The 18325-nt window shown below is 45.6% G+C and overlaps 1 protein-coding gene across 1 annotated transcript in view; it reads right to left on the reverse strand.

The window, feature by feature from the left end:
• Cog7 (component of oligomeric golgi complex 7) overlaps positions 1-18325 on the reverse strand; it is a 63829-nt gene that overhangs the window by 17213 nt on the left and 28291 nt on the right. Inside the window, exons 8-13 of the mRNA XM_026392087.2 lie at positions 15446-15573; positions 14228-14382; positions 8952-9068; positions 6600-6665; positions 3806-3992; positions 1321-1461 (exon numbers count right to left, since the gene is read on the reverse strand). Of these exons, the coding sequence (XP_026247872.1) occupies positions 1321-1461; positions 3806-3992; positions 6600-6665; positions 8952-9068; positions 14228-14382; positions 15446-15573 (794 nt within the window). The remainder of the gene's footprint in view (positions 1-1320; positions 1462-3805; positions 3993-6599; positions 6666-8951; positions 9069-14227; positions 14383-15445; positions 15574-18325) is intronic.

Below are 18325 nucleotides of genomic sequence, written 5' to 3' on the forward strand. Positions count from 1 at the left end.
AACACTCGCCGCAGCAAAGCTGCCAGGCAGCCCATCGTTTCTGCTCCAGTCTCGTCTAGTTTCACCCGCCTTCAATGCCAGAATGAGAAATGTGATTGGAGTAGACCCCTTGGCCCTAAGGAAGAGTGAAAACCACAGAACCTCAGGCACAGGAAGAACCTTACAAACATGGAGTTAAGCTGAGCCATTTTATTTATGGAAATTCTGGTACCCAGAGAGGGGGCGAGACGAGACTGACGTCTTATAGCAGCCCAGGCTCCTGGCCTCAGGTGCTTTCTGGAGGGCAGCAGACGGCAGAGAATGCATAATCATGCCATGAAAGTTCTTGCTGCTTCCTCGGGGGACATTAAAGGCCTATAACTCAGTATTTCCCAAAAGATTATTTTTCAAAAGAGTGGAATCCAAATGTACTTAGGAGTTGATTAAGCAAGGGGCAGTCCCACCCCATAATCCAAAAGGAAAGTGGTAAGATCTACGCTGGGTGGGAGGAGGAGACAGAGCAAGGGGAGCCCAGGACTCCTAGGCGATGCCTCCAAAGGGGTCGGGACAACCAGGAAAGAGCAGAGGGTGCAGGACGAGCATGAGAGACAACCCAGAAACAACCAGACTCAGGGTACCAGGAGAGAATGCAGCAGAACCCTCCAAGGCCTCCTCAAAAACACAAGATCAGATCTGATAAGGCGCTCTCCTGAGCCAAGCTCCAGGACCAATTCTCCAGAGACTCTCCTGTGGCATGAAAACAATTCAAACTCAAAAGGCAGCACGGCCTCCTGAGCTGGCCTGAGCCAGGCAGTGGCACACCCTCTCCCTTCCTCCCCGGGAAGGCAGGCTGTGCTTTCTGAGCAGGGAAAATGAATCAAGCCACACTAGCAATCCTAGAACACATCCTGCAAAAAAGCATCTGAGTAACTACAATTAAGATAAGAAATTCATGCTAAGGCCAGGGACAGCGGTGCTCTCCTACTGTAATCCCAGGGACTTGGGAGGCTGATGCATGAGGATTGCAAGGTCAAGGCCAGCTTAGTAAGACCCTCTCACGAAATTTAAAAAAAAAAATTTTTTTTTTTAAATGGCTGGAGATGTGGCTCAGTAGTAGAGCACCCCTGGGTTTAATCCCCAGTACCACAATAAATAAATAAATAAAGGAAATTCATGGGTAAGCCATGAGTTGAAATGACAACGTGGCCCTCTGCAGCCTAGGACAATCAATGTAGGATCCTCCTGAAGCAGGTGCGGTCGGGAGGGTTAAGGCTAGACTTAAATGTGCTCGAGGAGGAAGCAGAACCTGGGAGGAATCACCAAGGTCACAGGAAAACTCACCTCCATCTTGGAAACGAGTAGCAGCTGCTGTTTGATGCGCAGGAAGACGGAGTCGAAGGCCAGCTGGTGGGCCTGCTGGGTGAGCCGAGTCAGGGCTACCCGCGGTGCGGCCAGCAGGTTGTGATTACTGGAGCCTTTTTCCTTAGACAAGAAAATCAAAAGGCACTTTGTGAGGCCCTGAAACCAACCAAGGTATCAGCTACTCATGTTGAGAGTTACTGAGAGCAAAACAGTGAAAGGGGTTCTGTGTACACCAGTGCCTGAGCCTGGCTGCGCCCCAGGTCCCGGGGAAACATCCCAGACCACTGAATCCGAGTCCTCCAGGGTTGGAGCCCTAGAACCTAAATCTCTGACTCACTTTCCCAAGGTGATTCGGATGCATTTGGGCTAATATTTTGGGCTCATGGCTTGGCAGTTTAGGAAGACACAACCTGTGACCCTCCCTCAGGGATAGAGGAGGAGGAGAAAAAAACAATCAGAGGCTTCACACATGAGCAAGAGTGATGGACAGAGCCCTGATTCCCAGGGAGGTCAGGTCAAGTTACTCGGCTGAAAGCCAGGTTACGCACAACCTGTGTGAGTTCCAAGGAATGCCAAACAGCCTGAGAAAATACAGAGATGGAAAATGTAACCTTAGTTTTGCTATTACAAATGAACTGATTACAACAGACATGAATCAGATTAGCAATAAAGATAAATAGAGCTGCTTTAACCTAACCTCAGAAGCATGGATGAATGAGCTTACAGAATTGCCTTAAGAAGCATGTTTGTCAAGCTCAAGTGCAGCCAGTTGGTGGGCCACAGTGCAGAGACAGGGAGACCCTGGGAGGGAGAACCGGAGCCTCGGCTGTGTCTAACCTCACTGTGCAGTTCACCCCAGAGCTCTGGGCTGGTCAGGAGCACTGGAGACTGCATCTGGTGGGACAGAGAGAGCCACACCTTCTCCAACCAGACCACGAGGTGGGGAGGGTTCTGGACCTGATGACCACTGCCCTCTTACAACCCTGGGAGCCATTTCCAGGAAACCCTGACTTATCCGATTTGCTGGGAAGTTCTCCCATCTCTGAACCCAAGAGGCCCAAAGTGCAAAGTTAAAGGGAGCTTTACAGCAGACAAATAAAGATCTCAAAGAAGGGAGGAGGGGACCTTTATCCCCAAGTCCTCCAGACTCCTTGTGGTGGAACTCACAGCACAGAGGTTCCTGGGGTCTCTCTGGCCCATCTCTGGGGAAGCAGTGACTTCTCCAAATGCTGATTTGGGGTCCTCCTGCCTATACATATGGTCCCTCCTGCCATTCAATAAAAGGGGACCACACCAAACACGGGCCAGGGGCTCCCAGCTCCACCCATCCTGTGGACAGGTCTGCTCTGGAACGAAATACAGCAAGCCCCCGGCCATGGTACAGAGCCACAGTCTCAACCTGGCTTCTACCAGTAAGAAAGATCCATCTATCGAAGGGCCTCTAAGTTGCTTTTGTGAATTGAGCTGCCATAAACACTGATGTGGCTGTGTCCCTGTGATATGCTGACTTTAAGTCCTTTGGGTATAGACCAAGGAGTGGGATGACTACGTCAAATGGTGGTTCCATCCCAAGTTTTCTGAGGAATCTCCATAGTGCTTTCCAGAGTGGTTGCGCCAATTTGCAGTCCCACCAGCAAAGTACGAGTGTGCCTTTTCCCCACATCAACACCAACACTTATTGTTGTCTGTATTTTTTTTTTTTTTTAAAGAGAGAGTGAGAGAGGAGAGAGAGAGGAGAGAGAAAGAGAGAGAGAGAGAGAATTTTTTTTTTTAATATTTATTTTTTAGTTCTCGGCGGACACAACATCTTTGTTGGTATGTGGTGCTGAGGATCGAACCCCGGCCGCATGCATGCCAGGCGAGCGCGCTACGGCTTGAGCCACATCCCCAGCCCTCTGTATTCTTAATAGCTGCCATTCTGACTGGCGTGAAATGAAATCTTAGAGTAGTTTTGATTTGCATTTCTCTAATTACTAGAAATGTCAAACTTTTTTTTTTTTTATTTGTTGATCGAATGTATGTCTTCTTCTCAAAAGAGCCTGCTCAGCTCCTTAGCCCATTTGATTGGTTGTTTGTTTTTCTGGTGTCAAGTTTTGTTCGTTCTTTATATATCCTGGAGATCAGCTCTGTCTGACATGCGTATGGCAAAATGGTGCATCGGTACAACCAGAGAAATGAAAAGCTGTGCTGTAATTGTGTACAATGAATCAAAATGCATCCTGCTGTCATATATACCTGATTAATATAAAATTAATTCATTCATTAATTAAAAAAAGAAAGATCCATCGCCCTCCCAGCAGCATCTTAATGGTTTCAACCTATTTGGGTGATTAGCTCCTTAAAAGCCCAAAATGAATGAGAAAGAGAAGTGGTGGCAGGACACACAGAGGGCCTGGAACCTAGAGAGGGTGGGTGACAAAGGAGGACCTTTCGTTTGCAAGAACGCCATCGTCTGCTCTCCCACCTTGAGGGTATAGAGGGTCTCCATTAAACTGGCGTACTCGGCAGGGTCGTCTTTCTGGAGGTAATTGTACTCCTGCCACGGGTTCTTGGCAGAGCTCCTCTTGTCTGTCAAGATGCTTTCCTGAAAGCCAGCCAGGCTCCGAGGGCTGTAGGAGTCGGACAGATACTTCCCCGCTGTGGACAGAATCCTGTAATGAAAGCGATGGCTGTTACGCCCCGGGCTATTTTTAAGGAGCTCTTTTTCGCTGAGCAGTCAGATTATTCCTTTCTAAATTGTAAGACATCAAACGAGGCAGCAGAATGAAGGTCCAGTTCATAAGGGAATGAAGACAGCCTTCATTACTCAGGAGGGAACTGGACTTCAGGGGCGCAGTAGGGCCAGGTGATTCGGTTTCCTATTGAACACCCTAATGGACACCGTCTTCCTAATGGACACACGGCCTACCCAAGGGGAGCTCTCACACGCTGCCATCTGGGACGCAGTGTACTTTCTATGTAGAACATTCTTGCTATATGCGCATCACAGTGTGGAATAACCAGCTGCCGGGATGAGCCACCAACACTAAAGTCACAGAGACCACTGGGCAGGGCAGCGGGTGATCTGGTCCCTGGAGAATAGTGATGACTTGCCACATGCCTCTTTACCCACAGGATGCACAGTCCCACATGCTAGCTGCTTGCCGGGGAAATGCATGAGCGTGCACCGAGGAGGGAAAGCCACAGTTCCATCTATTTCCTTAGCTCATTTCCTTTTCACGATAAGTTGTTGCACACTCTTCTGCCCTAGGAACTAGGACACTTACACTGGATTCCCAAAACCTGGATGTCCATTCAAGTTGTCCTACTATGACACTTTCCTGATGAAATACAGATGCCCCTAGATTTACGATGGGGTTACGTCCAGCAACCCTTTATAAGTTGAAAGTGTCCCAGGTACAAAGTGCATCTGATCCACCCAACCTACTGGTCATCTTCGCTCACAACGCAGCACACCATAGAGCACCAGTAGCTTCCCTTCTGGACCGCATGGCTAAGGGTAGCTGAGCCTCACTGCTGCTACCAACATGGTGAGAGAAGATGGTAGCCTGAATATCACCAGCCCAGAGAATACCAAAACTCAAAATTCGGAGTGTGGTTTCTACTGGATGTGCATTCCTTTCAGACCATCCTAAAGTTGAAAAATTATGAGCAAAACCATAGTCAGGGGCCTCTGTACCAGTGTTCCAAAGTGAGTGGCGGACACAGGAACGCACAGAGAAACTGCAGTAATCTCCCTGTGTCTCACCCAAGCTGCCTAGGACTAGAGAATCTCTCCAGTGACACCCAACCCAGCCCTGCTTTACTCAGGCCATAAATCACAAAATGACTCCTTCTGCAAAGAGGTGAGAGCCTGGTGGCAACATCGGCTATCACTGCCGCAGACAGGAGTGTTCTGAGCCCCGGGGAGTGGTCCTGGTGAGAGTGTGGGTTCCCAAGGGGAGACTGATGGGGAGATAAGATAAGCTTTACAGGCGGCCACCACACAGGCCACACAGGCTGTGAGGCCTCCCAGACAGGAACACGGATGGCAACTGTCCCTTTCCAGGCTCAGAGCAGTCAGAAGGACATCACCCCCTTCAGAGGCTGCTCTCGTCTTTAGCCAAGGTGGAGCCAGGCTCTCGCTTCTCAAGGACGCAAAACGCAGCCAGAGAGGTTCACCCTCTCCCTCTCCTCCCTCTCACCTTCCTAACGGGACCCACCTTAGCCTTTGGATGGTAAAGATCAAGGAAACCCCGCATGTCCCGATGAGAAAAGATGTCTGGTAGATATACTCAGAGAAATGCCAGCACAAGGTGACACGAGGGTCGCTCACAAGCTCTGGTGACTCGGGCGACATCAAGGCTCAAGTCAGTGCCTCTCGGACAAAGCTATTTCTACAATTTTTTTTTAACTTAGAAAGTTATTACCTATAGCGAAGTCTACGCCTCAATGTCCCTTTGCCTATAAAAATGAGGTTAGAGTGGTAAGTGCCCACCTCCTCAGCCACTGGGGGGATTCATCTTAGTGGGGAAGCTCAGGAAGTGTTATAAAGGGGGAAGGGGACACAGGTGTAGGCCCAGCTGAGACAGGAGGATCACAAGTTCAAGCCAACCTGGGAAACAGTGAGACACTGACTTAAAATTTTTTTAAAAAGGGGGCAGGGGGTCATCTGGGGATGTAGCCAGAGTGTGTGCGTGTGTGCTAGGCAAGCACTCTAACCACTGAAAGAAAGATGGAAATATGGGAAGTTGGCACCCTTTGGACGGAAAAAAATGGGCCAACTGGGCCGTCTCAGGGTGATGTAAAAGCCCTAGCAGCATCACAGAAGAGGGGGACAGGGGACCAAATTCTCCTTGCACACACACCTGCTGCACAGGCTTTTACTGCAGGCTGGGGAAGGCTGTCTGGTTCCCTGCTCCTGAGATGGCCCAGGCCCTTCCCCACCACTGGAACACTGGAGCCCAATAACTGGCTTGACAAACATCAGTGAGTGCCCAGCCCATACACGATTTGGAAACAACGTGTACTGTTTCCTCCTTTAGGCTGAGACCTCCACAGCTAACCAAAATCACATGACTGGTGCCAGTAGAACAGCCTTGCCCTTTATAGGTGCTCAATAAATGTTTAATGATGACAATAATGACACCTTGTATCTAGGTTCAGACAACTCATGAGCTTTCAGATTTGACCATATGCTGCCCTTGTTGTACTGTACTGGATCAAGTTCCTCCAACCAAGAACCCCAGGGCCTGGACGACATGACACCCCGCTGCTACCTGTTGGCCAGCTGCTGCTCAAAGTCCCCACACTGCCGCAGGAGCTCTCCACAGGTGGCTATTATCCTAAACAAAACAAAAAGCACTTCAAGTTCAAGTACCTGGAATGCCAACATTTACCAGACAAACATTGTCTCATTCATAAAAATTCTAACTATTCACTCCTTTTGGTGGAGCTGTGCTCTGGTGAAGTCGTGAACCCTCTGCTGGACCACCTGAGCCATTTCACTAATTAGTAATTAATATAAAGGTAAATGGTGGTCCCCCCAATACCTTCCATGTTACTAGTATGAACCACAATTCTATCCAAGTGACTTTACATTCCAAAAACATTGGGCTTTATCTTTGAGAAAATGGGTTGGAAATTTCTGTATAATTTTAAAATCCACATGTATTACTTACAATCTGTCAGATGCCTACTATTTATAAGGCATAGAACTATTTTGACACTAGAAGTCTCTCTCTGCCTCTGGGCCCGTGAAGGCAGATGAAGATTAATCCATTTGCTTCTCAGAAATAAGCCTAGTGACCATCACGTCTGTATTTCATGATATTTTAATTTCCAAGTAATTTTACGCTAGACCTTAAACCCCACCTAGAGCCCTTCAACAGCAAACTCATAAGGTCAGGACAAATCCAAGGATTAAAAATATCTTTAGTTAACTTTTAACTTTCTCTAAAAGAGCCTGTCGTCACCAGGGTATCTGGGCATTCCATCATAAGAAAGGTTTATGAGAAAGTAAAATATTCCACTAGCCTCAGGTGCACAGAAAAAACCTGTGCAGAATATGTCCCTGTGTGCTACGCCACCACAGATGACAGGGGACTCAGTTAACCTCTAGAACATCACAGGTCATTAAAAATTAAAAGTCCAAAACAGAGTCCACGAGGTGGTGATCCAACACGGTCCTGGGTGGTCCCGGGTCACTCTGGACAGCCTTCAGTGGGCCTGGCTGTGCTCTGGCATGGGTCACTGCATTGCACACTACATGTGTCACCAGTATTTGGGCCAGGGACCAGGCAAGAAATGTAAGTGGGTGACATGGGCCAGACGAAGAATGGCTAGTCCCTTTAGAACTTGCATCCATGAGATTTCTTTTTATCTCAGCCAACAGAACAGCTGTTAGGCCACTTGGGAGCAGAGAACCTCGGCACTACAGAGAACACATGCCAGTCTCACAGGGACCTCGGCTGCCACCGCAGTGCCACATTGTGACAATGCAGGCATGATAACACCAGAGCATCCAATTTTGTAGGCAACATTAGAAATTTGGGCGATGTTAAATCCGGTTTGTCAGTGTTGGTGACTAATCCAATTTAAATGCTATGATCAAAAAACATGTCTGTAGGGCAAATCTGGCCATGGGCCACAGTCTGTACCCTCCAGCTGGACATGTCCAGGGCCAGACCTTCTCAGGCCACTCCTGATTGTACTCCCACCTACCTACAGGCTTGGAGCAACAGGCTTGGAGCACCTACTCAGTGGCCCACAGGTCACAGGACTTCCCCAGGATCTGGCCACTGACAATGGCTTGAGAGGGTCACCTGGGTGCCTCTCACAAAACTTTTGTGTGACCCTTTCCAGGACACACGGTGTTGTCATACCACAGAATGTGTGGTTCTCAGATCCAGAGGCAGGACCGCTGTCCATCCTCTAAAATATAAGCCAAATCATTTCAGGGCTGAAAAAGCTGCAGGCTAGAAGAAAAAACCTCACAACAAACATAAAAAATTAAGTCATTAAAGAAGATGAAGCTGGGCACAGTGGCACACTCCTGTAACCCCAGGGACTCAGGAGGCTGAGGAAGGAGGACTGTCACTCCCAAGTCAGCCTGGGCAACTAGTTAACCCCTTCTCAAAATAACAGATGAAAAGGGTTGGGGTGTAGCTCAGTGGTGGAGGGCCCCCAGGTTCAATCCCCAGCACCCTCAAAAAAGGGAAGACAAAGCTTTCCTAAGAACTTTAATTTATGAGCGGAGGAGTCCTTTTGGTGTTTTGTTGCTGCTGTTGGTTGGTTTGGTTTGTTTTTTGTTTATTGACTTGTTTTTGGAATCCAGAGTACTAGCTTTTTTAAAAAGGCAGTTGAAAAGCTGAGTGTGGTGGTGCCCATCTGTAATCCCAGCTACTCAGGAGACCAAGGCAGGAGGTCACCTGGGCAACTTAGCAAGACCCTATCTCAAAATAAAATTAAAAGGGTTGGGGATGTAGAGCACTCCTGGGTTCAATCCCGAGTAATCTTAGAAAAATAAATAAATAAAAGAGGCAGTGAGATTAAAAAAAAAAAAAAAAAAGCCTGATAAACACGTTTATTGTACAATTAGGCCCATGCTTAAATTGCAACCCCCACGTTACCTAATGGAGTTCTGAAAAGCTGTCCAGTCTTCTTGAAAAAGGGAGTTGGGAGGAATATCGTCCAGTTTGCACTTCTTTCGTATCGACTGGAGAGCACTGGTGAAATCAGACACATACCTAGAGGGAAGCGGAAAAATGACAGGTATGTGAATAAACTCCGCCACTCCAAAGACGCCTGCAATTCCACAGCTTTGGACAAATTGCTGATTACCTTGAGAATGTCTGCAAGTGGCTCCCACCATGGGAGGAGATCACTAACAAACCTCTGACCACAAAAATGCCTTCTCATTGTGGCAAGACCATCCAAACCACCTGGCAGGGCAACCTTGAGAGATGCTCAAGATGAAGAGGAAGGCAACAGCCACTAAGTCAACTCCAATGACAATCAGGCAAGAGACGGTGCTGGTAAATTCCCCTCATTCTAACAGATGCGTGTCTTTGGAAGCAGATTTGAAGAACTATTTTGAAAACCATGTGTCTACTGTAATAACCAAATGTGACGCAGGACACTGCGGGGCAGCTGCGGACATTCAGGGTACTTTTGTAAGCAAATCCCCTGAATTTAGACCCAAAGCCACGGCAGACGACCACACCTCCACAGCAGGCAAGGGCCCGGCTTCATCAGCACAGGATGGTAAACGTGGGCTCAAAGCCGGAAGACCTTCCCTCATGGACCGCAGCCTGCCCTCACTGAGTGAACATGCTTCTTTCCTTGCACCCTCCACGCTATAATCAAACAACTCAGTTAGTGTGTGTTTGCTCAGTGCGTGTTGCTGTGGGGGCCTGTGAGGTCTGTGAGATCAGGGACTGTGCCTCTGTAACTCATGATGGGTCCTGAGGAACTAGCACTGGGCAGAGCATAAAGGAGACACTGGAAATAGTTCCTGAATGAATGACAGACTTGCATGGCACTGTTGGACAAGCGCCTCTGGGTCATTGGGCCTCAGTTTCCTCATCCTTAAAGTGGATTTAATGATGTCTTCTGTATCACCTCACACAGTTGTTGTGGTGATAAAATTAAATAAATGACATAATATACATTCTCTGGAAAGAATAAAATGACTGTTGATGCGGAATGGGTGGTGTTTCTAAGGATTTAAATTTCTTGGAACATTAACACATCAGTTCATGTCCTTGGGCGGGTTTGGTGGTGGCAAGGATGAAGTGAGGGTTCTGGCTTTTGGAAACCAAAAAACTTGTGACTTTGGGTACATCGCAAGCAGCTTTCCCTCTCTGCCCTCTAAATCAAAAGCTCTGAGCGAGGGAGGTAGAACATGAAGCCCAGGGCCTGAAGAGTACGTGTGTGCAGTGGAGAGAAAGGCCTTTCAAGGTGCCAATGGAAGGAAGTACCTCAGACCACGACCCCACCTGCAAGCCACACTGCTACTCCCTCCACACAGGCTTCGGGCTTTAAAGCAGAAAGCTACAAAACTTGTGTTCCAGGGATGGCACCTTCCCTACCCACCAAGAGAGGGGACAGCTCCCTGAGGGAATTAGTTGTTAGGGGGCGGGGCCTGGGCCTCAAGGGCAAATTAGCAGGGCAATGCCCAGGAACACCAGCTTCAGCTGTGGGAGGGTAAACAACTGTGTCACACCCTGCAACTATGACAAGCATGCATTAGGAGACTATGCCATGCACAGTCCCCACGCTCTGCAGAAGTTCCTGACAGCATCCCGGGGGAAGGTGAGCAGACAGGACATCTCATTATCCTTCCATCTGGAACTGAAAATGGGTTTATCATGAAATCTCAGATGAAAGGGTAGCCTTTACCACATTATTTTTGTCTTCAAACTCTCCAACTCTCTCTCACTATGCACATTTCCAAATGTCTACACACAGAGTTGCTCTGTTCGGGATTTTAATTACAAGCTTTGCTTAATATCAAAACCACCATGGAAAGAAGGTATTATTATCATCAATTTACTCAGAAGGAAGATATTAAGACTCAGAAAAGACTGGTGACATGCTCAAGATCCTAACCAGTAAGTGCCAGGACCTAAGCCCAGGCTGGTCCCATTCCAGGGCCCTCCCACCCACCACAGCTGCCAAGTCCCTCATTCTGTGGCCAGGACATCGCCTGCTGTATTCTACAGTTTCCCTCTAGTTCAAGCCAGGCCAGTCTGCTCCTCCCTCCCCCTCCGCCCCTAACACCCTCCCAAGCCCGCCTCACCAGTGAACCATGTCCCATCTGAACCCTGCTTGAGTTAGCTTCAACCTGGTTTTCCTGACTAATTATATAAACTTTAGCTATTTTAGTAAATCTTCCCTCCTAGAGGAGATGACCTGATTTCACCATACAGTTTGAATTTTTAATATGGATATTATTTTTTAAAACAAAGTAAACAAATAATGAACAGAAGAACTAAAAGCAAAACTGTAAGAAGCAAAAGCTCAGAGAAGCAGGAGTTAGAGCAGCAGCCTTAAGAAATCTCAAGACCTCACCTTTCATGTGGAGACAACATTCAAAGTTTGTTAAAATTTTTTTTCCTTAAAGTTTGCAGGGAAGAATCAGAAAACTAAAAGCAAAATGTTCAAAACTTAGTTACTCATGAGGTCTAAAAAGTGATTAGGAAGGGAGAAGACTTTTACATTTTTATGTCTTTTCACATTTTAGGGGGAATTATTTCTAAAAGCATCATTTCTGCTATTTCATAATAAAATTCTTAGATCAAAATTTAAAAATTCTTTCAAGGCTAGGGTTGTGGCTCAGTGGTAGAGCATTTGCCTAGCAGGCATGAGGCACTGGGTTCAATCCCCAGCACCACATAAAAAGTTAAAGAAACTCAATAAAGGTCTTGTGTCCATCTACAACTAAAAATAGTTTTTAAAAAATCTTTCCAGGACTGGGGCTGTGACTCAGTGGTAGAGCACTTGCCTAGCAAGTGTGAGGCCCTGGGTTCGATCCTCAGGACCACATATGAATAAACAAATAAAGTGAAAAATCCATTGGCAACTAAAAAAAATTTTTTTTAAAAAATCTTTCCATTCACAAAATCCTGATAGTGACACGAAAGAGTTAAAACTTTGATTAAATTTGCTGCTGTTGCTGCTGCTTCTCTTTTTCTGGGAACACATCTGGACTCATCTGGGCACAGTTCCAGCCTTAATGCCGACACTTGGAGCTGCCCTGTGAAGGTGGTGACAGCTCATGGCAGTGACCAAGCGCTCTGGCTCAACAGCCCTTAGATCTCCCGGGGGTGAGCTTGGTATTTCTGGAATGACAAGAGCTTTCTAAACTCCCCCAGCAAAACTGCTTCAGTTCAATACGGGGAGTTCTGAGACTCAGGGCAACTTCCTTGTGGAACACACTGCGAGGGAAGGTCCCTTGGAGAGCATAAGAACATACTTGTCTATAAACTAAGACTGGAGCCCGTAACTTCCTGAGGACCCTTGCACCTCAATTAAACAGGTCAGAGGATCCAGCCTTTTACAGCTTTCTTTTTCTTCTTTCTGACAAAATGAAATTTAACTTTCCCTTTATTTTCCTTTCCTTTGGGAAACAGCATGTGTGTGTGTGTGTGTGTGTGTGTGTGTGTGTGTGTGTGTGTGCCTAAGCACATACACACGCAGGCATGCACACTGAGCTCTGCACATGCAAAGCATACAGTCTACCACTGAGCCACACCCACAGACCCTTCAGTAACAGCTTTACTGTGATATAACTCACACACAACAGAACTCACCCATTTTAAAGAACACAATCCAACAAGTTTTTAGTGTATTCCCAAAGTTGTAAAACCACGGCCACACTTTAAACCGTTTTCCTCAGCCCAAAAAGAAACCCACTCCATTTAGCAACCATCTGCTGTCTTCTCTCAGTTCCCCTGGCCTCAAGAAACCACAAATCTACCTTTTTTAAATCTTATTTACAGACTTGACTACCCCGGGCATTTCATATAGATGGAAGGACATAATATGGACTTTTGTGATTGGCTTCTGTCACTCAGCATGATGCTTATGTTGCTTATTTTATATTTTTAATTATATTGGAATATATGTTTGTGCTCATTGATTTTAAAAAATAAAAAATAACTAAAAAAGCTAAATCTCCTATGACTACAGTCTCAGTTTCCCCAGAGATAACCACTGTTTGGAGTGTCTTGCCTAACATGGGGTAAAAGTTCAGCAAACTTTTTCTATTAAGATCCAGATGGTAAATTTGTTGTTGTTTTCTCTATGCTGGGGATTGAATCCTGGGCCTTGCACATGCTAGACATGCCTCTACCACTGGGCTACATCACCAGCTCCCAGACAAGAAATACTTTTGGACTTTTGAGTCACAAGGTCTCTGTCCCAGCTACTCAGCTCTGCCTTCACAGTGGGAAGGAGCCAAATGTCCCAGGCAAGTGAATGGCATGGATGTGTTCCAATAAAACTTTATTTATAAAAACAGATGGCAGAGCAGATTTGATTCATGAGCTGTAGTCTGTCCACTACTATTTGATAGGAATATGAGATACATTTTTAAAGTATAAAAAAAGGACCAAGGGGGCTGGGGCTGTGGCTCAGTGGAAGAGCGCTAGCCTAGCATGCATGAAGCACTGGGTTCGATCATCAGCACCACATAAAAATAAACAAATAAAATAAAGGCATTCTGTCCATCTACAATCACCAAAAAAAAAAAAAAAAAAAAAGGAACTAGGACAGCACTCCTGGTTTTTTGTAAGTAAAGTTTGATTGGAACAAAACCACATCCATTTTTTCTGCATTATTTAAGACTGTGCAGGGCTGGGGATGTGGCTCAGAGGTAGAGCACTTGCCCAGCATATGCAAGGTCCTGAGTTCAATCTCCAGTGCCTCCAAAAAGGACTATGCTGCAAAGGTCTCTATTACAGCAGAGACTGTAAGACCCCAAAAGACTGAAATATTCACTATCTGCTTCTTTTTAGAAAAACTGCAATCTTGCTCTAGAAAATGGACCCTACATTTTGTGTGTTCTTTTTGCATAATATATTAACTTTCTACATGATTCTTCAACTTGCTTTTTTTCACTGAATACTGTTTTGAGATCTGTCCATGTTGATATGTGTAAGTCTAATTCATACTTTGCCACACAGGGTTACCTCGCGAATATACCGCATCTTATCTAGCCACTGCCTAATGGATGGTCATTTAGGTTTCTTCAAATGTTCCACCTTTACTAATGATGCTGCAATGAACATCCTTAAGAACATCCTCTTGGGCCCAGGTACAAGTGTTTCTCCAGTGTATTTTTAATTGGGACAGACAGTGCCTTCCAACATGGCCTACCCTGTTTTAGTTTCCCCAACCTTACTTGGCAAAGAGGGATTTCAGGGCTGTCAGCAGGCCGCAGGTCCCCAAGCCATTGGTGAACCTGGCACATCTGTCAACAGCTGCAGATGCCAGACTGAAGAGCTTGTTCACGGAGTGGCTCAGCTCCTGCACACAGTCCATCACTTCCCCGTGCTCCTGGTCAGAGGTGGACAAGCAAGAGCCACATGAGACTCAAGAATACCATGACAGACAACACGAAGCAGGCAGCCCACCCAGCCCTCTCCTCTCTGGAAAAATCACTTGAGGTTATCAGAAATACTGTCCTCAACCAGGACAGCTCTTCTAGAGCCCAAGCCCCATGGAGAAGGACAGTTGATATGGCCAGTGACACCACAGAAATAACTCACGGCAGAAAAGCATGACCAAATGTCTAGGCTGTCCCTACATTTTACATCTCTTTCCCCTTTTCCTTAAGATAGTACTTCCTCCTCTGGCTCTCAAGCTAGGACTCTAATTCTCCATACCAGTCACTCTAAATAAAAAGGTAGCAGAAGGAAAATGTTTCCCTCAAAAGCATGAAAGTAACTGAAGCAGAAGGAACTTTCTAGGTAAAATGGGGAAATAGCAAGAGGCAGCAGATTTTAACTTCTGTAAGATCAGTTCCTAAATGTCAACGCACTTCATGCTGGACAACCTCAAGTGACATGAAAACAAAATCACCTTTAAAAGGAGAAGCGCTCGATCCCCTCCCTCCTGCCCACACAGTCCCCTGAAAGCACTGTCCATGGATGTTAAGCTCCTGTGCCATCCACATCATCTTCCATAAACAGAAGTCCCCCTTAAAAATAAGTTACTAGGGGGCTGGGGTCTCAGCTCAGTGGTAGAGCACTTGCCTAGCACATGTGAGGCACTGGGTTCGATCCTCAGCACCACATAAAAATAAATACATAAAATAAAGGTATTGTGTCCATTTACAACTATTAAAAAAAAAGTTACTAAATCAGAGTAAGCTTTCCAAAGAATTTAGGCCTCTCATTTTACTAGATCTCTATGAGGGATTTGAAATGGAACACTGGTAGCATATTTGCGGCCTCATTTTACATTTGGATGGCAAGAGCCCGTAAGGATTGAAAGCCATCTCCCCACTCAGCTCTTTCTTTGTATACTTGACCTCACCCCCAACCCTCTGCCAGACTTGGCCGAAAGATCGGCGCACAGAATGCTTCCCAAATGGCCAGTGGTGGCACTGCCACGTTACCAAGGGCACAGCGCTGATCTGGATGAGGAGGTTGCTCTCCTCCATCTCGCCATACTTCAGCTGGTAGGGTCTATAGGGTCCGTACACGGCATCCACCAGCTCCACGACTTTCACCAGGTTGTGCTCCTCTTTAGGGAATCAGAAATTAAAAACAATAATGAACAAAGGATCTGAATTAATTGCTACAGAGCAACGGGAGAGAGGTACACTACTGGAACTCTTCTTGTTTTATCTTCAGGGGTGTCTACATTTTGTTAATCTGCTTTGATCATTCCAGGTAGCTTCTTCAACCTCATTTCAGTAAATATTTGGATACATTTGGGTTTTGTGCATTGTGTGCTGAAAGTACAATTGAAAGTACAATTAAGACACCCATCCCCTTAATCCTCCAACTCTTGGTAGTTGAGGATCCCTTCAGTGAAAACTCTGGTCAGGGTTAGGTTCTGCTACAGAGAAAGGTTCTGAAGGAAGTCCATCTTACTCTTCCGAGTGTCCTTGGACTTTAGGGAAACAGGAGGGCCCAAGTTCAGTTACATACAAATTTAAAACATGTTTGTATCCAAAATGTACATGTGCTTATTCTACAGTGCAGCAATTCAACTTCTAAGGATTACACCCAAGAAACAAACAATAGTGCAGGAACACAGTGTACAAGCAAGAATGTTCACGAAAACACTGCCAGGACAGGGCTGTGGAAGCAATCTGAAGGCGATGAGTAAGTGCAGCAGCCTGCTGACTGATTCCTCACAATCTCTGCTCCCCTCCAACCTGTCCTCCACACCGAAGGCAGAACACTCCCCAACAGAAGCCTGGCCACATCTCTGCCCTACTCGCCTCTTCCCAAAGATCTCTACTGCTCTTCAGCTGCAAAGCCTGACCTCAGGAAGTGGAAGATGGTGGCAATTAGGAGTGAAGGCCCTGGTTATGCATTCAGATGCCCATTCCCTCAATGACAAAATGAGGGAACTGATGCCAACAATCTTAAAAGGCTTTTGTTGAGTAGATAAAATGTGCCACATGCCACATCTTTAATATTAATTCTATAGCCACCTCCTCCTTCACTCTTCCCCTGGCTTCCAGCCTCATAGGAACTTCTGGTCCCACACTGAGCCTCCTGTGTGGAAGGACCCTCTGCTTCCCTACCTCTTTTCATCAGCTAATATCTTCAATACTCAACCAGCTTGATTCTGTTGGACTCAATTATCTTTCTTTGTTTATAAATGCTTAGGACCACCTGTTTTCTTGATAGTGCTCATCTCACTTTGTAATCATACATCCGTCAAGTGTGACGACTTGATTCTCTCCCACTGCGTACTCTAGGATGGTGTCTGCTTTTGTTCATCTTTGCATCCTCAGCTTCTAAACTTCAGTACAGTCCTCTGGTGTTTGAATGAGTAAGTTAAAAACATGTCGACCTATCCAGAATGTGGTCATGAAAAATCATTACATATATATTTGTGTATGTGTGTATCCTGATTGGGAACCAGGATTCTCACTGCAGGAAATGGGAGATGTAAATGGGCTTGAAAAAGCAAAAAGTAAAAATTTTATAGCATTAAATCTGACTGGGAAATATCAGTATAAATTGCCAATTTTTAAAAAATATGTATTTCCTAGCTCTGTCCACCAAAAGAGCCTAGAAGTAATGATACCTCAGCAACAATGAACAGCCATGGTGTTCAGACTCTCATTTCTAAATGCCAATTTTCACCAGAAGAAATTAGTCTCCCTGGAAAAACAGCTGACTCCAGGTGAGGGGTAAAGGAAAGCACAGGTGCTTCTGGAATAGTCTGTGCCAAAAAGCAAGGAAGCATTCAAAGACTGATTAGAGACATGCCAAAAAGATATGAGAGTCAGCTGAATGGGGACCCACAGTCCAAAAATGAAATAATTTGGACATCAAAATGATTGGTAACAATGAGGGGGCTGGGGATATAGCTCAGGTGGAAAAGTGCTTGCCTCAAATGCACAAGGCCCTGGGTTCAATCCCCAGTATTGCCAAAAAAAAAAAAAAAGAATGGTAACAATTAAATCATAACACACTGGATTTTTTAAAATCCATGAATTTTTGTCCATAAAGTGGGCTTCTTTGTAAGTATTAAAAAAATAATAAAATATTTTTAAAAATCCATGAATTCATAGTGACATCAAAGAGGCAGAAAGGGGGGCTGGGTGTGGCTCAGTGGTAGAGCGCTTGCCTAGCATGCATGAGGCACTGGGTTTGATCCTCAGCACCACATAAATGTAAAATAAAGACATTGTGTCCACCTAAAAAAACTTAAATAATAAATATTTTAAAAAAGAGGCAGAAAGGGAAATTCTTCTTCATAAGAGAATGCCAGCAGATAATTGTAGAATGAATGATATAATTACGAAATCACTATTTTACAATCAGCACTGTAAGAATTCATTAAGGCAAGGCTCATCGATGGGTGCTGATATCACTGGGCAATTGTTTCTTGGGGAATGGCATATTCCTATGAGCTCACAGTATCACCCCACAAATTACCTAATAATTACAAAGAGGAAAAGGTAACGACAATGGGGAGATCTGGAGGATACATTTACAGTGTGATTAATCTAACCTGTCACCGGCAATTCGACATTATGTGTTTCCTGAGGTGATGCAATGGGAAGTCACATCAGCATCAATGCAGCAGTTTTGCTAAAAATGTTTGAGATAAATCTACTAATAAAAGCCTGGAATGTGGGGCATTCCATAAGAAAACGACTTTTTCTTCTTCAAAAACGTCCATGTCATGAAAAACAAAAGAAAAATGAAATGACTGTTGTAGATTAAAAGAAATTTTAATCTACAGAAACAGGACAATCGAGGCAGTGTATGTACGTGAACCGGAGGTCAGTGCGAGGCAGAGGTGG

This window comes from Urocitellus parryii, chromosome 9, assembly GCF_045843805.1.
Source record: "Urocitellus parryii isolate mUroPar1 chromosome 9, mUroPar1.hap1, whole genome shotgun sequence".
Classification (NCBI taxonomy): Eukaryota; Metazoa; Chordata; class Mammalia; order Rodentia; family Sciuridae; genus Urocitellus; species Urocitellus parryii.